Here is a 21,053-nt window from a genome sequence, read left to right as displayed (position 1 = left end):
TGTTCTCGCGCCTCTGGACCTCACTATTCTCTTTCCTGCATCTATTCTCATATTCTGCGCGTTTCTTCACCCGTGACTTTGGCCTGTCTACCGATATTACTCGTTTGCTGTGGGGTGACCCTTTTGGGGTATTTTGCTGTGGATTCAGCCTGGGTTTCTGGGTACGGATAGTGGTGTCATCCAAGGGTGCGCACTTCGTACGGCTATGGGCACAATGCACCGTGAGTCAGATACATGCTGCTTGCGGTAAACAAACTCAATCCTCAGATAAATTCTAATGAACCCTTCTGAGTCACAGCTACTAGTCATCGATTAGGTTAATAGCACATTATTAGCAACTGTACGATTAACTGGGTGGGCGCGTGGAGAAAGGGGATATTGCCCTGAAATGTTTGAGCATGGGGTAGATATGCATTAATAAACTAGGTGAACCTGGCATGTGTGATTTTCTCACTGTAAACATAAGACGAGTTGATAAAAAGTAGCGTTTTATGATCATAATAAATCAACTCCCTTTGTTTCCTTAAAAAAAATATATATTTTTTTAAACTTTAGGATGTGCCAAAACATATGTTTCTCCCATCGCTGGGGATATCTGATTCGTTATTAGAATACGGCTGAAATTATTTATATTGTAGTTTACCAAGACGTAAAAAAAAGAGCATTAAAGGTATTTTATTATTTCATTTTAGGTAAACCAGGACATTTCTGGATATTTATAATCTCTAACTTCTAACACTTCTCAGAAGTATGAGCTGGAGCACTGTCCAAGGAGGAATTTTACTGACTTTAAATTGAAATTAATTTATTTATTTAAATAGCTCCATCATATTCAGCAGCGCTGTACAAAGTTTGATGTTTGCTTCCTCCCATACATGTATGGAGAACTGCGTTTGTCCGCATTCAGCTGTGTGTAAACTCAAAAGAATAGCATCAATTACAATTATACATCACACATTCTGCAGGGCAGCACTTTACATGTGCTCATTAGCAATATGTAAAATGGATATTATGTATGGAAACACTGCTGAATCTGGTCACCCTAGTCCGGGGGCGGGGCTATGATACAATTGGTGGGATTTTTCCCTACATTGGGTTGCCTATTCACTATTATTAATAATATATAAAATGAATACAGATCCTTATAAATGTAGCCATATGTGTTAGAAAACTGAGCATATGGGGTGACATCACTAGATCTGGGGGGCAAATCCAGCCATTTTTGTAGCTGTCAAAATCCATTCAGCAGACAGCTCACTCCACAACAATGAGGGAAAGGGGAATGCATTGAAAACACATAAAAGGAGCACAGAACGGATCCAGTGAGGATGCTGCCCAAAGCCCTCGTTTCTTTAGATACTCTGGTGGCTCTATGTGGAATTTGACTGCCTTTGGCTATTAATATGTATGATGTTTTCACAGTAGCTAAAGCAACATCACCAATCTGATCCATGCCCATCTCCTTCATCCACACCCCCTGGGAGCCCCGGCAGGCACATCTTTCGTTAGTCACCAAAGGGTAAACCGTTGCTTGCACGCTGTGGGGGGCAGGAATGATTCAGCGGGTGGTGGGTGGTGAAGCCGGGCTGATGACGCGCTCCGGAGCGCAGCTCAGCGATCGCTCCATGCAGTCTCAGTATAAAAGCGCAGCGCCGAGCGCACAGCACACACCGCGAGCCTCCGCACCGCTCAGGGAGAGCTGCACTCAGAGGGGATGCTGACCCACACGAGCTGGAGGAAGAAGCAGCCAGCCCTGCACAATGGCGATGAGGAGAGACCCCCAGGCAGTCACCAGCACAGCTTCAGGAGGCATCCTCTGGGTGGGCTACTACTCGCCCTCATCTTGGCATCGTGGGCTTCCACCTCCCAAGGTAAGATTCCTCCCCATACACTGGGCTCCTGCCACCTGGTTGCAGCAAGTGCCAGACATGCCTTTTTCACTGTTCTCTTTCCATCTTCATTTCCAGTTTTACTTGCAAACTGAACTTTTTTGTCATCAAACACACAAACTTCATTTTCCCTTCTTTTTCTACATTTTTCTGCTAACTGTAGTTTTTAAACAGCCATCTATTTTATATCAATATTTTCAGGTTTTCTCTCCTAAATATGTTAGTTTATTTCTGACCTACAGTGTTTCATTAGCACTAAGTCATACAGGTGCACAGTATGTGTTTGGTGTGTGGCATTGTACAGCGCTACAGAATATGATGGCGCTATATAAACAAATAATAATGATAATAATGTGTAGAATGGTTTCTGTATGTTAGATCTTGTCATACATCATACAGGCGTGTAAGTTAGATCTTGTCATGCATCATACAGGCGTGTAAGTTAGATCTTGTCATGCATCATACAGGCGTGTAAGTTAGATCTTGTCATGCATCATACAGGCGTGTAAGTTAGATCTTGTCATGCATCATACAGGCGTGTAAGTTAGATCTTGTCATGCATCATACAGGCGTGTAAGTTAGATCTTGTCATACACCATACAGGCGTGTAAGTTACATCTTGTCATGCATCATACAGGCGTGTAACACACTCTGGCCATTAATTTGGCTCGTGTTCTGCTGGAGTTGCACACACAGCCCAGTGACCTCTCCATAAACGCAGACAGAACTTCTCTTTCCTGTCTGTCTTCATAATTTCGTTTTCTCCAAATATCGGTCATTAAAATGCAATGTATTAGTGCAATAGGAAGCTGGAGCCCGGCTCCAATGAGGTTATTAGGAACTGCGTGTGGATGGACTTCAATTCATAAACCTGAGCTGAGATCAATCTTTACTTGAATCAAATAAAGGACTCGGCGAGACCGAAAATCATAATTCTAGATTTGGATTTCAGAGTTGAGATTTCATCACTTGTTGCTTTTGAGGGATAAAAGTCTGCAAAGATAGGCGACTCATTTCAACACTTTAATCTAACTTCTGGAACATGTCTAACAACGATTTATAAAGGGCTTCACGTGTACATTTTATAAAGTGTGATATCATTAGAGCAACCCATGGAAAGTCACTTGTCATATTGTGCACTGGAATCACTCATTATAACCCCCCCAACACTAAATGGGTTTAAAAGAAAGTAATTTGAATGTATAATATTCCCAGTGATTTGGGGTTTTTTTTCAAGAGGTTCTTTTATATTTTAAAGGCATGCGGTGTCCCTAGATTAGAATGGATATATAATATTTATATATTATTATATTATAGTATTATATATAAATATATTATTATATTTTAGTATTATATAAATATATTATTATATTTTAGTATTATATATATATATTATTATATTATAGTATTATATATATATATATATATATATATATATATATATATATATATATATGTGTATATATATATAATGATGTACAATATTCTGTCCATCCAGAGAGTTTGGCTTTTATCACTATACTCCTATACTATATGCTTTTGGTCAGCAGTGTGTTTCCAGTTTCTTTTATGTCTCTCTTTTTATTATAAATGTAATTCTATTTTTACTGTATGTGGAGTTTTCTCTTAACAAGGCAAATAATGAAATCTGTACAGTACCAGCATTGTGTGCTACTGTATAGCCTGGTACTGAAGGGGTTAAATTAAATTATACACCAATTTGAAGATTTGTAAAAACCCCACAATTTCTCTATATATTTATATATTGTAAGCTGGTTTGAACAGGGTCCTCCTCGCCTGTTGTTTCTGTGAGTCAAATTGTTCTGTTACATACTACTTGTTCTGTCCTGTCTACCCTTTGTACAGCGCTACGGAATAGGATGCTGCTATTTAAAACAATAATCCTAAAAATATCTCTAAACTCTTCTTTTTAATATTAGTTCTTTAGCAGTAGCACTGCTTGTAAAACTGTCGTCCAGGTGGGCGTTAAAATCACATATATACAAATTAATAGAAAAATGCAAAAGTGTATGTTTCGAAAAGTACTCCTGCCATAAAAATACCACGGCTGTACTTAAATAAAAGGCTTTAAATCTGTGTTTTTTTAGCTTCTTCTCCAAAATCTCAGGTATAATATACACGTTTAATTCAGAATTCACAAAACCTAGAGATCTTGTTATTTTTATGCGTTCCCTCTCCAGGGGAAGACGTGAGTATTATACATGAGATTTGAAATCATTTCTTTACTGTTTCGGTACTTTATTATTTCGTTCTGTATATATTTTAAGCTCATGTTTCCTTTCTTCTGTCTAACCTCTGTCTAAAGCTGTCTAACTTTTTTTAAATTGGCAATTAATTAGTAATACCTAAACCAGCACAAAAAAAGAAAACTGTAAATCCTTTTTTTATTTTATTTTTTTAGTACTTTCCTTTTTTTTGACCCTTTCCTGGTCCATGAGACTAGTCCTGTTTTACAGGCTTTCATGCCAGAGCAGACTGGGTCATGAGCTGGACTCATTCTATATGGAGTCCTAAACACTAAAAGTGCCTGTCCTTTACTGACCAGGTTCAGTTATTGAATATGTTATGTAAGGTATTGAAAGTATGGAAATTGCCATTTGTGTGTTTTTTGTTTGTTTTTTAAATAGTTGAGTATTAATTTAGTAGGGAGTGTTTGACTATCGGAAATATTGTGTCACTTCTGGATCTGTTCGATTGGATAGCCTGATATAGAAATAGCGTTAATGATTTTTTTGTATGGTAAGGTCACACAAAGACCATTTTAACGGACATCTGGCATTAAAAACAAAGGTTTGGGAATCCTGGATTTTTGGGATATAAGGATGACGGGACGTTATTTCATAACACAGTTTAACTCGGTTGTTGGTAACTCTGTTAATGGTCCTGTCTGGGTCTGGTTCCACTGACCCCGTGACAAATACATGTATGCAGACCATCTTACATAAAACAGCTGCAGTAGCTACTGGAGGAGGTGTATTATTATTATTATTATTATTATTATTTATTGACTTCTATAGCGGGGTCATATTCTGCAGCGCTGTACAATGGCTAAACAGGACGAGTTAAGGAGAACTGTTTACTAGATCCATCGTATTTAGGCATCATGGGGTGGAAGGGTGCCAGGATACCACAGCCGACAGGTGGCATTGCTGCAAACAGGGGTCAAGTTCTAGCACTTTATTTCAGCAGAGATTGAAACAGATCAGCATTGTGATCATTTTCCAAAATGATGCTTTAAAAAAGGGTGAAAAAACGAATCCGTTGTATACAATGTCTGTTACAAGGCTGTCTTACACACAGCATCCTCTCTGAAGCTGGAGGTTAATGTCCTTATTACTGACATTTTCATAGGATTGTAAAGAAAATGCTATTTGGGTATAACTGGGAAAAAGCAGACTGGCTTTTCCAAATAAAATTAAATTCTCTTGGCAAGATTGAAACATTAAGACATTTAGAAAACATGGAAATGGTTTTCGTGGAGAAGACCCGACTCTGAATTGTGAAATATGTTTTGTGTATTTATACAATTCCTAAAACACTCCTACATTTACTAGTCTCCCTATTTAATATAGTTAAATTATTTTTTATGTGGAGCGGTTTCTCAATATCGGACCTTAAGTCCAACAGTGCAACATTGTTGTTGAACTCCCATGATTCTCAGACAGCATCTTGGTAATCGTGGTGAACCATAGAGATACATCTGCTAGCCTACGGCTGCTGGGATAGTTCTTGGCTACCTCTGGGTTAGCCTTCCAGGATCTCTTTCTACTAAAGCGTGTTGATCTTTAATTAACAAAGATGAATGTCTCTTAGGGAACAAGATCGTGATGAGATCTCCGCTGTTGGCGTGTCAGTAGAGAAGATGGTTCTTATATATAGAATATACAAGATAATATACAATAGTACATCTTTAAAAACATTGTTTCATTCCACCAAATATTTGCCCATTTTATCTGAATATAACGGGATAAAATAAAACAGTTTTAATTTGTTGTAATATTGTCACCTAAAATGCATGAAACCAAGTTTTACTAAATGTACCCCAGTTAGTGCATCACTATATAACCAGCATTATACAAAAAAAGCCCTTTTTTTCTTCAGTTCCCACAAATGTCTTGGTTACCAGCCCATTAACAGGACCTGACTAGGAATGAAAAGCAGCCCAGGAAATATTTGGACACCAGCCCCATATTGGGTGGTCACGCTTATGTGCTCACAACACACTAGGGGCGTAACTAGAAACCACAGGGAGGACCCCATTGTGCAAATTACCCCGGGACACTCCAACTTAACAAGCAAGACCTCCCACAGTGCCACCTCTGCCCCTTCACAGCCTGCCTGTACAACCTTTGCCCACTCAGCCTGTCTGTCCCATTTCTGCCCCTAAACACTTGTACATTCATTTGTTCGCTCATTCATTCACCCATTCAAAAGGAAGGGGTGCTTGTGTTAAGATCTGATGGCCACCATGCAGCCAATTGTTAAATGGTGACAAGCAGAAAAACTATTTCACATTAAGGGGGGCCACGCTGATCGCCTTACTTTGCCTCTATTTCAAGGGAAATATTTTTATTCACTCATGATATGGTGTTTAGATTCATTCTAACAAAGGTTTTTTGTGGCAACCTTTTATTAGACAATTCAGTGGATATACAACAAAATGTGAAATATACACTATATGGACGAAAGTATTGGGACACCTGACCATTACACCAACAGGGACTTTGATGACATTGCATTCTAAATACATTAAGATGGAGTTGGTGTAATTGTATGTGTGTGTGTGAGCATGGATGTGTAATTGTGTGTGTGTGTGTGTGTGTGTGAGTGTGGGCATTGATGTGTATTTGTTTGTGAACACAGATGTGTATGTGTATGTGTATGAGCATGTATGTGTAAGTGGGGTGAGATGGATTGTATGTATGTTAGTGAGAATGAGTGTGTGTCATTTGTGTAAGTGTGTTTACATATGTGTACCAGAGTTATGTTGGAAGAGGGGCAAGGGGCAATGATGGCACAGGCTAGCTGTTGAAGTTAAGGGTCCTGGGGCAATTTTCACACCAGGGCCCTGTGGTTTCTGGTTACCCCCCTGGATGAGGTCAGGGCTCTTTGCGGGCCAGTCAAGTTCTTTCACATCCGTTTTGGACCTTGCTTTGTGCACTGGGGCACAGTCATGCTGGAATAGAAAAGGGCCTTCCCCAAACATCCCACAAAGTTTGAAGCATAGCAATACCCTAAATGTCTTGGTATTCTGAAGGGGAGACACCCCCTGGAGTCATATCCAGACAGCCACTCATTCAGGTCTATTCATTAATATATTCTTTAACTCTGCGACCAGGATTTGGAGACCGGGGCAACTTTGACTCGGTGCATGTCCAGGAAAGATGTCCATGTGGGACATATATACATTATATATATATACACACACATACAGTTTTAGCAGTTTGCTGGTCTGGAGCATTCAGGTGTGTGTTAACACAATGCCACTGAGCAAAGATATCAGCAATGACCTTAGAGAAACCATTGCTGCTGCTCATGCATCAGGGAAGGGAAGTCCATCGTTATACAGTGAGAGATTATTCAAAGGTGGAATATCCAGAAGAGCAGGGTGGGTTGGTGCACCAACAGCCCTATAAACGCAAGGCCAGGATTAACAGATGAAACTACCAGGACTAATTAGGAGGGACTAAAAGGACCAGCCGGGTGTAATTCAGGACCTTCTTATCAAAAATCAAAAGCTGGTTTGCACTCCTTTATAATGTCATTTCTGAATGCCGAGTCGCCCTGGGCATCATGGGACCCTCAGACCACAGAAGCTTCAATTTGACTATCCTTGTTTTCAAGTGGCTGGTTGGCTTTGTCGATTAATATCTTCATAAACCAAGTAATCTATGTCTAGTTTTAATGTCATTTAGCAATCATTTTAATCCTAACATGAGTCACATCGGTGTGTTTAATATTATGAGCATGACTTGAAATGCTATTCTACCTTATGTATTGTAGTATGGGAGATATAAAACACACAATCATGTCATCGTCACACAAAGGCTCAGTAATATGTATCAAACTACTGTTACACGTGTCTGGAATAGTACAGTGGGGTATAACTAATTAGGTGATCATGGGGATCACTTTGCTGATCTTCAACTAATGCTATTTATTAAAGCGGGATTGTAACACTTGGCATTTCAGATTTTAGTTTTTTTTTAGCTACTGTAACTGCTTACATCAGGTATTTCATATGTTTTATAGTCGGTAATAATTACCACAAGGAGTGAACAGTTAATGTTAAATAAAAACCTGATTTTTTTCTTCAAACCAATTCAAGAAAATAGAAAGGTGAGTGAAAATGAGTGTTTATTCCCTCATTGAAATTCCAGTAGATATACCAACAGGTTGGAATCTCCCGAAATAATGTGTATTTTGCACACAAAGGGTGTCTCCAATTAGAAGATGCATATTTAAATTTGGATAATTTTTAAGATGATCTGACGAAGAGTGTGCAGGCAGAAAATTCAATTTTTTATATATTTTTTTTCTACCTTCTCTGAATAATTCCAGATTATTATTAGCATACATATTTCAAAATATCCTTAACCCCTTAATGACAAAGCCCATACATGTACAGGCTCAAATTGCATTGTTTTCAATGGGTTTAGGGACCGCCCATTGTCCTTAAGGGGTTAAGGTAAAAATCACTTTGTGGATATTCCTGTCTGTATTGTTGAAGTTGAGCTAAGCCAGGGTAGCCGTTTTGGTTTTCATAGCTTGGGTACTTGCTTAAGCCACTAACATCTGTATGCCATCTGTTTGTACCGTAATGCACATGAATTATTGCTTCATAACGTAGGAATTATGACATTATGATAATGTAGAAGATTGGAGGCCTAACTTAGTCAAGCATTTTTTATTAGCTGTCAGATCTGTACATCTCCATAGACCACAATCGGAATAAATCATCATACTAATTATTTACTGCATATTTCTGCAATAATAACTGTCTCCAGATTTAATGTTCAAATCACATTAATACATATCATTTCTAGTTTTAGTTTGTTTTAAGGTGACTTTTGCCGTAATGTCAAGTTGTTGCATTTTTTCTGAGAATAAATTATATATTGAGAAACTATTGGTGGTAAATAACGTGATTCTGGGTCAAGTAATGACAATTCAGAGATAAAAATCAAGTGAAACATAATTGTATTGTGGAGTCAATCAGCAAGTTCATCAATGATCTGTTAAACCTAGATTTTGCCTAGCGGATGGGGTGCAAAGTACGGAAATGAGAAAAACATATATATGTGTACATTAGATGCCTTCAAAAGGGGTCTGGATATTTTTTTTTTTAGAAAGGCATGCCATACAGGGATATAAATAGAATAATGTTAATATTTTAGAGCTTCTTGATCCAAGGAGAAATCCTATTGCCTCTTGGAGTCAGGAAGGAATTTTTTTTCCCCTGATGGCAGAATTTGAAGAAGCTTAATTAGGGGGTTTTTTTGCCTTCTTTTGGATCAAGAATAGGAAGGTTAGGTAGAAGCGTTGAACTTGATGGACTTAGGTCTTTTTTCAACCTTATGAACTATGTTACTATATTTGTAACTATGTATTAACAGTGCCTAAGAAATGCCTTACTGGTACCTAACATACTTGTTTGGGTGATCAAAAATCCAACAGAATCAAAATATCCAATCAAGATAGTATACGTTTGTCTTAAGCACTCATCACAACAGGTATAAAGGTGTAACAAAGGACACATTTTCAAGTGGCAGGATATAGCTCTGGTATAGCTATCTGGACTAATGTTCTGTCCTTAAAATGAGGGTTTATAGGTTGGTAGGCAGTGCCCTCGATATTACACTTGTGATCCGAGGTATGGCATAGAACCTTGGGAGGGTTGAGATGTTGACACAAAGGTGAAGGAGATCAGGTGGTTGAACTGCCAGAGCTTGGAAGATGGAACCTGAGTCTCAGATGTCACACAATGAGAGGATTATCCTCTTTGTCAATCAAAAGCGGTCATAAGAGACCCCGTTGGTGGTGGATGCCAGTATACCTGTGACCTCATTACTGTCTTACTGGAGGATTGAGCATGTCATGGATGATATGTGGTGGCATTTTCTGTCCTGACCATGGACATGCCTGGTTTATCTCATTGATTTTTTTCAAAAGCACTTGTAAGGAAATTCTTAATGGAGCTTTGCTGAGACGTGTTAAGGACTGAGTTGATCCCTAACTTTCCGCTAGTTAACAACTTTTAGTTTCTCTTTAGCAAAAAAAAAAAAAATCCTATTACTTCTGATTACTCGTATTATATCTAAAATAATGCATGTTTACAGGATAAAACTTTAAGAAAAGCTAACAGCTCTCAGCACATATTACTCTTGGGAAAGGTTGATGGTAGAAGTGGTTAAAAAGGTACAACAGAGGGTAAAATGGAGTAAAGAGGAATAAAATGCTAAGGTGTGATTTAAAGTTTATATAGTATAAGCAGATATTTCATCACAGAAAAGGCAATGAATAAATGGAATAACTAAGCAAAAATTGTAGAGTTTAATACAAAGAGGTTAAGCTTAAATAATATAGGCATTGGGCTATTCTCAACATATTTCATACCGTAAGGTATGAAATATTACTGCAGATACTAAAATGGACAAAATGAGCCGATCTTCCATGCGTTAAACCAAATGAATGCTTCTTTCAAGGTTAAAACACTTTTTTTTTTCTTGATATGTTCTGTAGTACCAGCATTAATTTGCTCACCGTGCAAACGATTTGTCAATAAATTGCAGAAAATAGAAAATCTTTCTTATGTTTTACTATTTTTTTCGTATTTTAATGAAGTGCTGCGTGTTGCTCATTTAATTAAAACCAGGAACTAAACTAATCATCAAGATGATAACCTTACTGTAATCTTAAGCAATTATACGCAAAGCAAGCAAGGCAATAAGCTATAACTAAATCAAATAATTAAGAGCAGGATTTATACCGCCACTTTAGTTTATGTAATTATTCCCTTAAGTGCCACATAATAAGGTATTCTGAGTCCCCCCAGGTGTATAGAGAGAGGAAGGAGAAAAGATCCTTTTTTAAGGCATGAGCTCCGTCCTAGCAACAGGCGAGTGCAGCTGTTGTAATGTAACTGTTGGCAATGGCACATATATATATATATCTATATATATATATATATATATATATATAGATATATTATAGATATATAGATATATATATATATATATATAATTATATTGTTAATACAGGAAAGCACTTTCTTGGATATTCAGGCCTGATCTAATGTCATAAATAACATAAGGATTGTTGATTGCTTCTAAATTCACAGCAGCAGTTCACAGGCTAAGCTTGCCATTCATTTGCTCTTCAGAGCTGGCTCTTGTGATTTGTGTCTGTGATGTCCTATATGTGATCACCAACCTACCTTGTAGTCTGTACCGATAGAGGCTACCCAATAATGATATCATGGTGAGATCACACGATGACCCGGTAAAAATGCAGTTAATATATTACCTTTTCCTAATCCTGTATCAACAGATTCCACAATGCAGTATACTGGATTATATAGAAAATATCACATACATTTTAAAGGGAATTATTGCATGGGGCAAACATCCTAAGGTTAATACTGTAGCATCTCTTGTTAGATTTTATACTGTTTATATTTGTCAAAAGCAAGATACAATAGCTACATTGTGTAACATTATGCATGCCCTTTTGTGTGTTTATTTTGTAGGTGCACCTTTCTCGTCATACACACTCCAAGCAGAGCCGGACCTGCAGTCGCCGGTGGGAGTAAGTACTGACACTATGGAGGTTGTGTTGGCTCGGCACAGTCCTCCATGCTAAAAATGGGCTCGGGGGTAATGAAAGATCTCCATTGAGCGGCAGCTCACCGGGGAGCCTGTTTACCCAATGGGGCAATCTGCCTTGGATTTGTTGTAGATGAGCTGCATCCTTCATGGACCAGGCTCGTGTAGATTGCCCCTGACTGTGGGTGTGCCTGCTAACCACGGCACTTTCCATTCACAAAGACCCTAAAATAATACTTCTTTGGAACATTGCTTACAGTACAATATGGGACCGCAGGCAAACCCTAGGTGGTGGGGATAGGAAAGTGCTGTTCTCAGGTATGTTAGTTCTCCATTATCTGGATACCTCCTTGATAAATGCTTGATACACTTGGAAGTTGGAGTTATCCGAGGTCTCTGTGCCTCTGTTCACTATTTAAAGTTGCCATTTGGCTCATCTCGGTTATATTATTTGAACTGGCGTAATTGCTGATGAATTGAGCGTATATATTTCAGTTTTCATTGACACACATTTCATATTTCTGTGTTTACAGATAATGGATACATGTTCCGAAATTCTTTCAGATTCCCAGACAGTGGTAAGTTCACATGCATCATCGTGTATGTTATTACCTGTATTTATGTAGAGCTGTGAATTTGCACCCTTTTGTCTTTGGAATACAGGTATCATATCCATTAAAAGTATTTTGCTTGAAGATTATGGCTGAAATTCTGCAGGTAAAAACATTTTTTTAAACACATTGTGGTTTTGGATGCATCCAATGATAAAATACCCAAATACCATGCGGTGTACATGCCTGCTGATTGCTATTGTAAGACATTCACAGATTTCCCTACAGTGTTAGATGCCAAGTGATCATTGGGGTGGAAGAACATCTAGGATGCCTCTTCAGGAGATCCCTTATCTGTCAGAAAACGCCCCCGGGGCTGAACGTAGTAGAGCCACCAGAAGAAATCTTGTTATCCTCAGAACAGACCCGTTCCATCCATTTAACCCACCTATTGTGCTGATTCACTTGACCTAGTATGGAAAATAAAACTTATATATGGTCACATCCCTTATAGAGTTGGTAACACAGGTTTGCAGGAAACCAAAGCTGATGATATCCCTTGTGATACTTGTGGCTTACTGGGCAGATCATGAGTTATGCCCCATAGCATAAAATGGTATCCCTCAATAACCACTAAAATTCTGAACAAAATCAGGCATGGCACAACATAGTTAGGGTATACCTTTAATACGCACTAATTTTCTTATGGAACATAAGGACTGATGACTATCCTAGGGTACAAGATACAAATTCCTTAACAAAGACGAATGAGAGTTCCGGTTCTGTAACATGGTGTGACGCCATTCATTTTAATACCACCCAGCACACCAAACTCAGTATCTAAATTGATTTAAGCCATCTAGATGTTCGGAAACATAAATATGCTATAAGCCTGATAATGTTTTTTAAGGCATCAGTCTGATGTCCCCCAAGTGAACACCTTTGTTTTTAAAGAGGACCGGATGGACTTGGTTAATGACGCTATACATGTGAAAATATAAGATGTTCTAATTATCACAAATTGTCGTTTATTAAGTTTTTTTTCTCAAATTCTCCACATTTCATTGTTTTTGCTGCTCAGGACTCTGAAGAAAAAGACAACACCAAAAGGGTAAGTTTTGTACTTTGCACTGTGGAGATATCCTTAACAACTGAATTAGTTCTGTAGTGAACAAAAGCATTTTAATCTCTTTTCCGCACAGTTCTTATTTCATTATTCAGTCATGTCATGAATCAGACATCACTGTAAATTTACACAGTTTGTGGGAGATCCCCATATTTAACATTAAACTTAGGTTAGTTTTAGGGAGGATTTTTCCACCATCTTTGCTTAGCAAGGCCACACGTTATAATATAAATGAATTATTAAGATGATTGTCCTTTAATTTAGATTAATTAGTGGGTTTGTAAGAATATATGGTTGTGTGAGGATCTTTATGATATATTGATGAATATTTGCTCACTGAATTCAAAAAGTTGCTATACCTAGTCCACCATTTTCTTTATTTTTCTAGATATCTAGATCACTAGATCAGGGTGCTAGGGTATTCTAGGGTATTTCTGATTAAATACTTTGCCGATCAGTAAAAAGCCAACATATAATTGTAATATTGTTCATATGAATAAATTTTCATATCTTTAGATAAGACCTCAAGCTCAGCCAACACATTAATTATAATGGCTACTGACTCACTACTACTTCAGTGTGACTGGAATTTTTCAGAATACCATGTCTTAGTCTTTATGCCAAAGACACATCGCACCACCACCCAAAATACACAGGATGAGACATACTTGTTATTATAACTATATGACATGTTCACGAGATCATCTCTGTCAGAAGTTGGCAACTGGCAAAACACGTAGGACTGGACAGGACCCTCTATCGAGGAACACAAATAACGTCTGCTATTATGTAACAAGAACAGATGTTGTACCAATTGTTTTATCTTAACCCCTTAACGACAATCCCCGTACATGTACGGGGTTGCCGTGCAACGTGTTAACGACAATGCCCGTACATGTACGGGCTGCCGTTAAATAGCTGCATCGCCGCGATCGCCTCACAAGTGAGGCTGACCGTGGATCCGGGGAGGGCAGCCCTTGGCAGCCCTCCCCGGAAGAAAAATGGCCGCCGCCGCACCGATCATCAAAGATCGCGGCGGCGCCCGGCTAAAACTGCTTAGGAAGCGATAGGAATCGCTTCCTAAGCATAAACTGTGTTGCTGACATGCCTGAGTATCGAGGCATATCAGCAACACTACCCCCCTACCCCGATCGCCTTGTGATTGCTCCGAGGAGCAACCACAAGTGCCATCCTGTGAATGACGTTGCCGTCATTCACAGGATGGCATTAACAATAGATCTGAGTTCACAGAGGGTCTATCCAGACCCTCTTGAGAACTCTCGAGCTCCTCCTGCAGGTTGAATGCAGGTACTGCATTCAACCATGCAAGGTCAATGGAGCCCAGCTCACTAATGAGAGTGACTGGTAATTAAAAAAAAAAAAAAAAAATTGGTCAAAAATGTTTAAAAAAAAATTAAAAAAATATTGTAACATGTAAAAATCCCCACTGTCATTAAAAAAAAAAAAAAAAAAGTTTTTAATAAGCAAGTCCTAAAATTCTTTATCATTACAAAAATTCCAGCATGGAAAGAGTTAAAATATTGGCATTACAAATGCCCATAGGGTGTCTAGTATTAAAAAATATATGAGTTGATGGGGTAAATTGAATTGGCCGGGTTCAAAGATGTCCCAAATATGGGACATGGGGCAGATGTCTAAATGGCAAAAAAATACACACCTCACAAAGGCGGCATTTTACCTCCCAAATAACCCTACAAACCCATGCATGGGGGTATCTCTGCGCTCAGGAGATGTTACTGAACACATATTGGGGTGTTGTTTCACACGGACATAGACCAGGAGCGATAAATTTATACCTGAAGTACAACGTGTGTGAAAAAAATATAAAAAAAAAATGTCCTACCATAAAGTTTCACTAAGGGTGGTGGTAAGGTAGTGCATGGAAAGGGTTAAAATACCAGCATTTCAGATACCTTGGGGTGTCTAGTTTTTAAAAATATATGATTTGATGGGGTAAATTGCATTGGCCGGCTTCAAAGATACCCGAAATGGCACATGGGGGGAAGAATTACCAGATTTGGAAAAAAAGGTTTTGAAATGGCAAAACGCTACCTGTACTTATTGCCCCATAATGTGCAGAAAAAAGCAAAAAAACATAAAAACATTGGGTATTTCTAAACTCAGGACAAATAGTAGAATCTATTTAGCAGGTTTTTTCATTAGTTTTTGCAGATGAGTAAAAGTTTTCTGTTTAAAAAGTGAGAAAAAGTAATTTTTTAACAAAAAATCCCCCATATTTTATCATTTTTTTTATAGTAAATTAGATGATATGATAAAATGAATGGTATCTAAAGAAAGCCCTGTTTGTCCTGGAAAAAACAATATATAATATGTGTGGGAGCACGAAATGAGAAAGAAGAAAATCACAGCTAAACAGTAACACTGAAAAACGTCAAAAGAGCCATTATCCCGCAATATTCTACGAGTAAAAACCCCTATTGTCCTTAAGGGGTTAAGCTTTTGGATGTATGTTAGGGACATTGGGCTCCAAATAAGACCTGTATTACAAACAAGCCGCAGGTATTCAGAACATGTTACTACCCAGGTAAAGAGGGCCATTGTGGTTGCAGTGAAGTAGTAGCTCAAGGGTTTAGGTCTATGAACATTGGTGAGAAGAAGGTGAATAAAAGAAAAACAAGCCCATTGGAAGCTTCGGCTGGCTCCTCATCTTCTGTACCATAGCCACCAACAGTCCTGACTGGCATAAACTCCCACTGGAGTACTTTGGAGTACAGTAAAAATACAATTCAATATTGAAAGGGAAAAAAAAAGAAATCACCATGGCAACAGAGATACTTTACATTTACTTCCTATAAACAGCAGAAAATAATTAGCACTATTCACGGAAATCACAGATTTGTTTTTCCATATATTTTATTTCTGCAACCACACATTGGGTCAGTGATTGTGTTGTTTATTGTATGTTGCGTTCTTTTTATTACAGAACATTTGCACATTCATTATTCTGAACTGTCAGTTTGTAAAACACTAATCTTAAGTAAGGTGGCATTTTCAGTTTGTGTGACATTATTTGTCCATGTATTAACAAAGAAAGCATTGTGTGCTCCTCAATCGGAGCTCCGTTGCTCATCCATATGTCTTCATGTCCTCAGTCCTCCTCTGTTGTGCATCCTTTGCTGCAACTCGCCCCTCAGCTTTTTGACAGAAGAATTAAGAGATCCAGATCTGACGTATGTACAGTTATGCATATCACCTTGTTATTTGTCGATTAGGTTTTTTTGTTCTGTTATCGCTTTGTTTTTAAATCTGAATGTCTGATTATAGTTCACATGTCATCTAACAATTTCACATGAGCCAAGCGATGCACCTTAATGTCACCTGGGTTTGATAACTCAACTATTAGTTCTAGGATAGTTAACTATGAGGTTATTATCACTTCTGCTGCTCTTAATGCATAGCTTGGGATGCACATAAAGTTATCCTAAAGAATAAACAAAGGTAGACTAGATGGGCCGCATGCACAATGCCTATTTTTAGTGATTATGTGCTTAAGACAAGGGGACCTACAAGTTAGGAACCAATGATTTATTGGTTGATCTCCAAAAAAGTCCCATGGTTAAGCTTCCAATATCTTCAGCGCGAACCTGGAAACAATCTGGGCTGAAAGATGGTTTTCTCCTGATCAAAACAACTCTTTAAATGAACTAAGTATTGCTGCAGGCGTTGAGACATAGTTGGCAAATTGGACTGAATTGGACCAGTGTAAATGTCAGTGATATTCCATAAGGTTTTTTATTCCATAATTTTTTCCCATTCTCCTTCATCTTGTTATAAATATAACTCTGTGTACAAAAAGAAATGCATGATTTTTTTTAAAATAATCAGGTGGTGTTTATGATATAATTAGAGAGGACCATCATTTTAGATGTTATGTGCTGAGGACATTAATAACTAACCCGTTTATATGCAAATGTAAGCAACACAGAACTTAAACTGACAAGGTGTCATATGGGGAATTCTAGGCCCATCAATAAAGAGAGTGAAAATGTATTAGATGAATTTCCCTTATGCACCATCCATAATTTGATGAGTGAGTATATACCAGTGTTCTACAGACCTAAATTACCAATAATTTCTATAGCCACTCCTCCCCCCGGAACTGCCTTATACTCCCTATATCCCACTATGCCCCTCTGAAATGCCTTATAACCCCCTATATGCGACTCTGCCTCCCCTATATGCCACAGTACATCCCGAGACTTGTCCCCATGCTTCGGACTCCCTGGTGTCTAGTGGGGGCAGCCGTGGACATCTGCGGAATGTGCGTAGACCATCTCTGCTGCTACCCGGCTCTTCCACCAGGGCTTCTATTAGTGAGCACTGGAAGGTCATGTGCTCCATCATAGAAGCCCCAGCGGAAGTTCCGGGGGTGGAAGCGTTGTCTGCATGTATAGTGCAGACGTTCACTGGCTGCCAGAGAGGATCCCCCTGCGCTCAGTCTGTCATAGAAGCCCTACGGAAGGGCCGGCAGCAGCGGAGATTGTCTGTGTGCATCATGCAGACGTTTACCAGCTGGCAGAGAGAAGGCTCCAGGTCCCCTGTAGCGCTGCGGGGGATCTGGATTTTAGTGTTATAGTCAGACCTCTATTTGATTATAAGACGACCTTGAATATAAGACGAGGGCTATGTTTCAGAGTATTTTCAGAGCAAATACGGTAAATATCTAAATGAAGGACGTCAATGACCATAAACAGTCCATTATTTCTAGGTATCTCAGTCTGGGTACAAAATGAATTATAGTTGCACTGTTTCTATGTTTTACACAGAGTATCTAAAAACTGAGCTCTACTAAGGCAGAGGCTTGTTTTTAAAAATGAATACATTTTATACATTTTCTTGGTATAATAAAATTGTTGTTTTTCTTTTTCAGGCACAGGTTCAAGGTCCGGGAGGTATTATAAGCAGAGGAGGTCATTTTGTGTTCAGGGTATGATATATCATTTCTCAGTTTTGAGGTTGGCAAAGAGGGCAGATAGCTTCAGTTGTTAACTGGGAAGCTGTGATTTTAGCTTTGGACACCCCCCCCCAAAAAAAAAGCAGGGAAAGTAGGTTTTTAGAAGTAGCTTTGTGAAATAATTAAACCTGAATACTTTCTTTGCCCCTTCAGGGAAATGACTGGCCTTCAATGAGCAGAGAACACTGGGCGACTTGGCCGCACTTGCCATAAAGCTGTAATTTCAGGGATTTTTGTTTTCCATTTTAGATGAAAGTTTTGTCCTTTATAAGAAAAGTGAATAAATTCTGATATATTTTGAGAATTCAATTGTTAATCCTAAGAGTGATAGACTAGGCTTTAAAGATACGTTATCACCTTCATGTTAGTGACTTGGTGCCCTGTGCTACAGTTAAAAGGCAACACAGATCCAGCTCTCCATGATTAATCCGTATGAAAATCTAAAAATATAACTGTTAAGAGCAATATACGAACCGTATGTTAGTTACTTGATCATATTGATTATCTGACTTGTCTTTAATGTTTAGCCACGCAATGGAAGGAGAGCAGTGGACTTCGACTGAAAGGTATTAATACTTGTTTAGACTTTTCATGATTTCACCATCAATATTATTAGGCGTATGGACTGTGATGTGTTCAATATAAAAATCTATTTAAAATGGTGACTATATCCTCAAAAAAATGGGTTTCTCTTTGTTACCCTTGAACCAGCTTCTTACTTTGTGTGAATTCTGGTTTCAAAGCACAGTGATAGCTATAATAGTTAAGGTTAATAGACCGGCTCAACGCCTAGTTTAAAAATCCTTCTTGCTTGTGCTTTTTTTATTTTGTACACTAAAATACCTTTCACACACCTGGTATTATCCAAAGGAAGGATGTTGAAAGGTCCTCATGATGACTGGTGTTGCACAGACTCCTATTTGACAAGGACTATCCACAAGAAACAGACACTGAGTTTAGAGAGGGATGCAGATTTGAATAGCATGTCAAATGTACATTGGATGTTGTTGGGTCTGGTGACTGATCCACCAGTAGCCAGTGTTAATTTACAATTTAACCCCTTAATGACAAAGCCCGTACATGTACGGGCTCAAAATGCATGGGTTTAGGGACCGCCCATTGTGCTTAAGGGGTTAAACCCTACAAGATGCGTTTTATTCATATAATATATTTATATATAATATATTTATTAGCTAATGAGTAGTACGCCTATATGGATCCATTTATCCCATCCATGTATAATGGGAATCATGGTTGAGCAATTACAAAGATGTAAAATTAAGGCATATATAAGGTGAGAAAGCTGTTTGTCCTTAAAGCGAAAAAAAAAAGTTCATTCATTCATTAATTGCTCTTACGTTTTAAATGAATTAGATATTGACAGCCATGTTATGTGTTATCCGCTTGTTATCTCTACAAATGAGCAATATATTAATTTCTCTTACTTAATACATTAAAACTGTGATGATGTAAAATTACATTCTGCTTAAATTCAAATATATTAATATAATTATAAATATGTTCACATCATTTAATTATCACAATATGTAAATTTTGCCATTCTTTCTATTATAGGTTGATCCAGGGACGCAGAACAGATAACATCTGATCTTCACAAAATATTTGGTCTTCTTTAAAACTGTGTAATTATTTAAAGGTCACTATAAAATGTAAATGTTCATATCTTAAATTATTTCGGCTGGCACCTTCAGCCTTTCCTTAATTTACTAAATATATTGAAAGCATTATGAACTTATTATATGATTTCCATCATTGTAATGTTTATAACTATGATGTAATAATGAAAACATGACTGGTTGTGTTTTAAAAAAAGTCCTGCATGTATGCTACATTAATCTTTAAAGTATGGCTAGGCATATTTATTTTGCCATGTAAATAAATGGACAGTTTATTCAGATCTTGTAATTTGTCTTTTATTCTGATTGTAGTAAAATTTTGACATGAATAAAGATATGTTTTTAAAAAGTTTGGACATCTTAGTAAAGGCAACTTTATAGCTCTCTGGAGTGATATTTGGAGGGTCCTTAGGATATTTGGAGGGACTCTGGGGATGATTACGGGGAGAGGACCTCTCAATGTCACGGTGCAGTCAGAAGGAGGGAAGACTGCACCGACTCTCAATGTCTTCCCCTGATCAGCAGTCAGTGTGGCAAATATTTTTTTTTTGTGTATGGTAGCGGAGGGAGTGATTGCATGTTTGGGAGCGTGGAGCGGGGCCCAAGAAAATTCTTGGGTCGGGTCCAATTTTTTCACTATAAAATATATTGGCAGCAGGGTCTAATATTTATGTATATATTGGCAGCAGGGGCAAATATGTATATATTGGCAGCAGGGGCTAATATTAACATATACTGGCAGCAGGGGCTAATATTTATATATATATCGGCAGCAGGGGGTAATATTAATATATATTCGCTGCATGGGCTATTATCAAGAAATATTGGCTGCAGGGGCTAATATTTATATATATTGGCTGCAGGGGCTACTATTTATATATATATATTGGCAGTAGGGTATAATTTATATATATATATAGGGTATAATATAAGTATATATCGGCAGCAGGGGCTAATATTAATATATATCGGCAGCAGGGTATTATATAAGAATATATTGGCAGCAGGG

At 38.0% G+C, this 21,053-nt stretch overlaps 1 protein-coding gene across 2 annotated transcripts; it reads left to right on the top strand.

Annotated features, from left to right (window-relative positions):
- Nucleotides 1–1,705: 1,705 nt before the first annotated feature.
- Nucleotides 1,706–20,323, top strand: NMU (neuromedin U). 2 transcript variants are annotated; one of them, XM_053455133.1, is made up of 9 exons: nucleotides 1,706–1,871; nucleotides 11,659–11,717; nucleotides 12,268–12,312; nucleotides 12,398–12,451; nucleotides 13,367–13,396; nucleotides 16,546–16,623; nucleotides 18,324–18,380; nucleotides 18,935–18,973; nucleotides 19,983–20,323. In XM_053455133.1, the coding sequence occupies exons 1-8, from the start codon at nucleotides 1,715–1,717 to the stop codon at nucleotides 18,968–18,970; spliced, it is 516 nt and encodes a 171-aa protein (XP_053311108.1). In that variant the 5' UTR covers nucleotides 1,706–1,714; the 3' UTR covers nucleotides 18,971–18,973; nucleotides 19,983–20,323. The 2 variants fall into 2 exon arrangements, with proteins under 2 accessions (XP_053311108.1, XP_053311116.1); XM_053455141.1 differs by lacking the exon at nucleotides 16,546–16,623.
- The last annotated feature ends 730 nt before the right edge of the window (nucleotides 20,324–21,053 follow it).

Source organism: Spea bombifrons, chromosome 1 (assembly GCF_027358695.1).
Source record: "Spea bombifrons isolate aSpeBom1 chromosome 1, aSpeBom1.2.pri, whole genome shotgun sequence".
Lineage (NCBI taxonomy): Eukaryota > Metazoa > Chordata > Amphibia > Anura > Pelobatidae > Spea > Spea bombifrons.
Note: the sequence above shows the minus strand (reverse complement) of the source record. Positions and strands in the feature narration are given on the sequence as shown.

What these genes read in the sequence shown, in the direction of transcription:
- NMU (XM_053455133.1), top strand. Translation starts at nt 1,715, where the DNA reads ATGCTGACCCACACGAGCTGGAGGAAGAAGCAGCCAGCCCTGCACAAT. An exon ending in GTGGGCTTCCACCTCCCAAG is followed by an intron (nt 1,872 to 11,658) that starts GTAAGATTCCTC and finishes TTTATTTTGTAG; the next exon opens with GTGCACCTTTCTCGTCATAC. An exon ending in GAGGTCATTTTGTGTTCAGG is followed by an intron (nt 18,381 to 18,934) that starts GTATGATATATC and finishes TTTAATGTTTAG; the next exon opens with CCACGCAATGGAAGGAGAGC.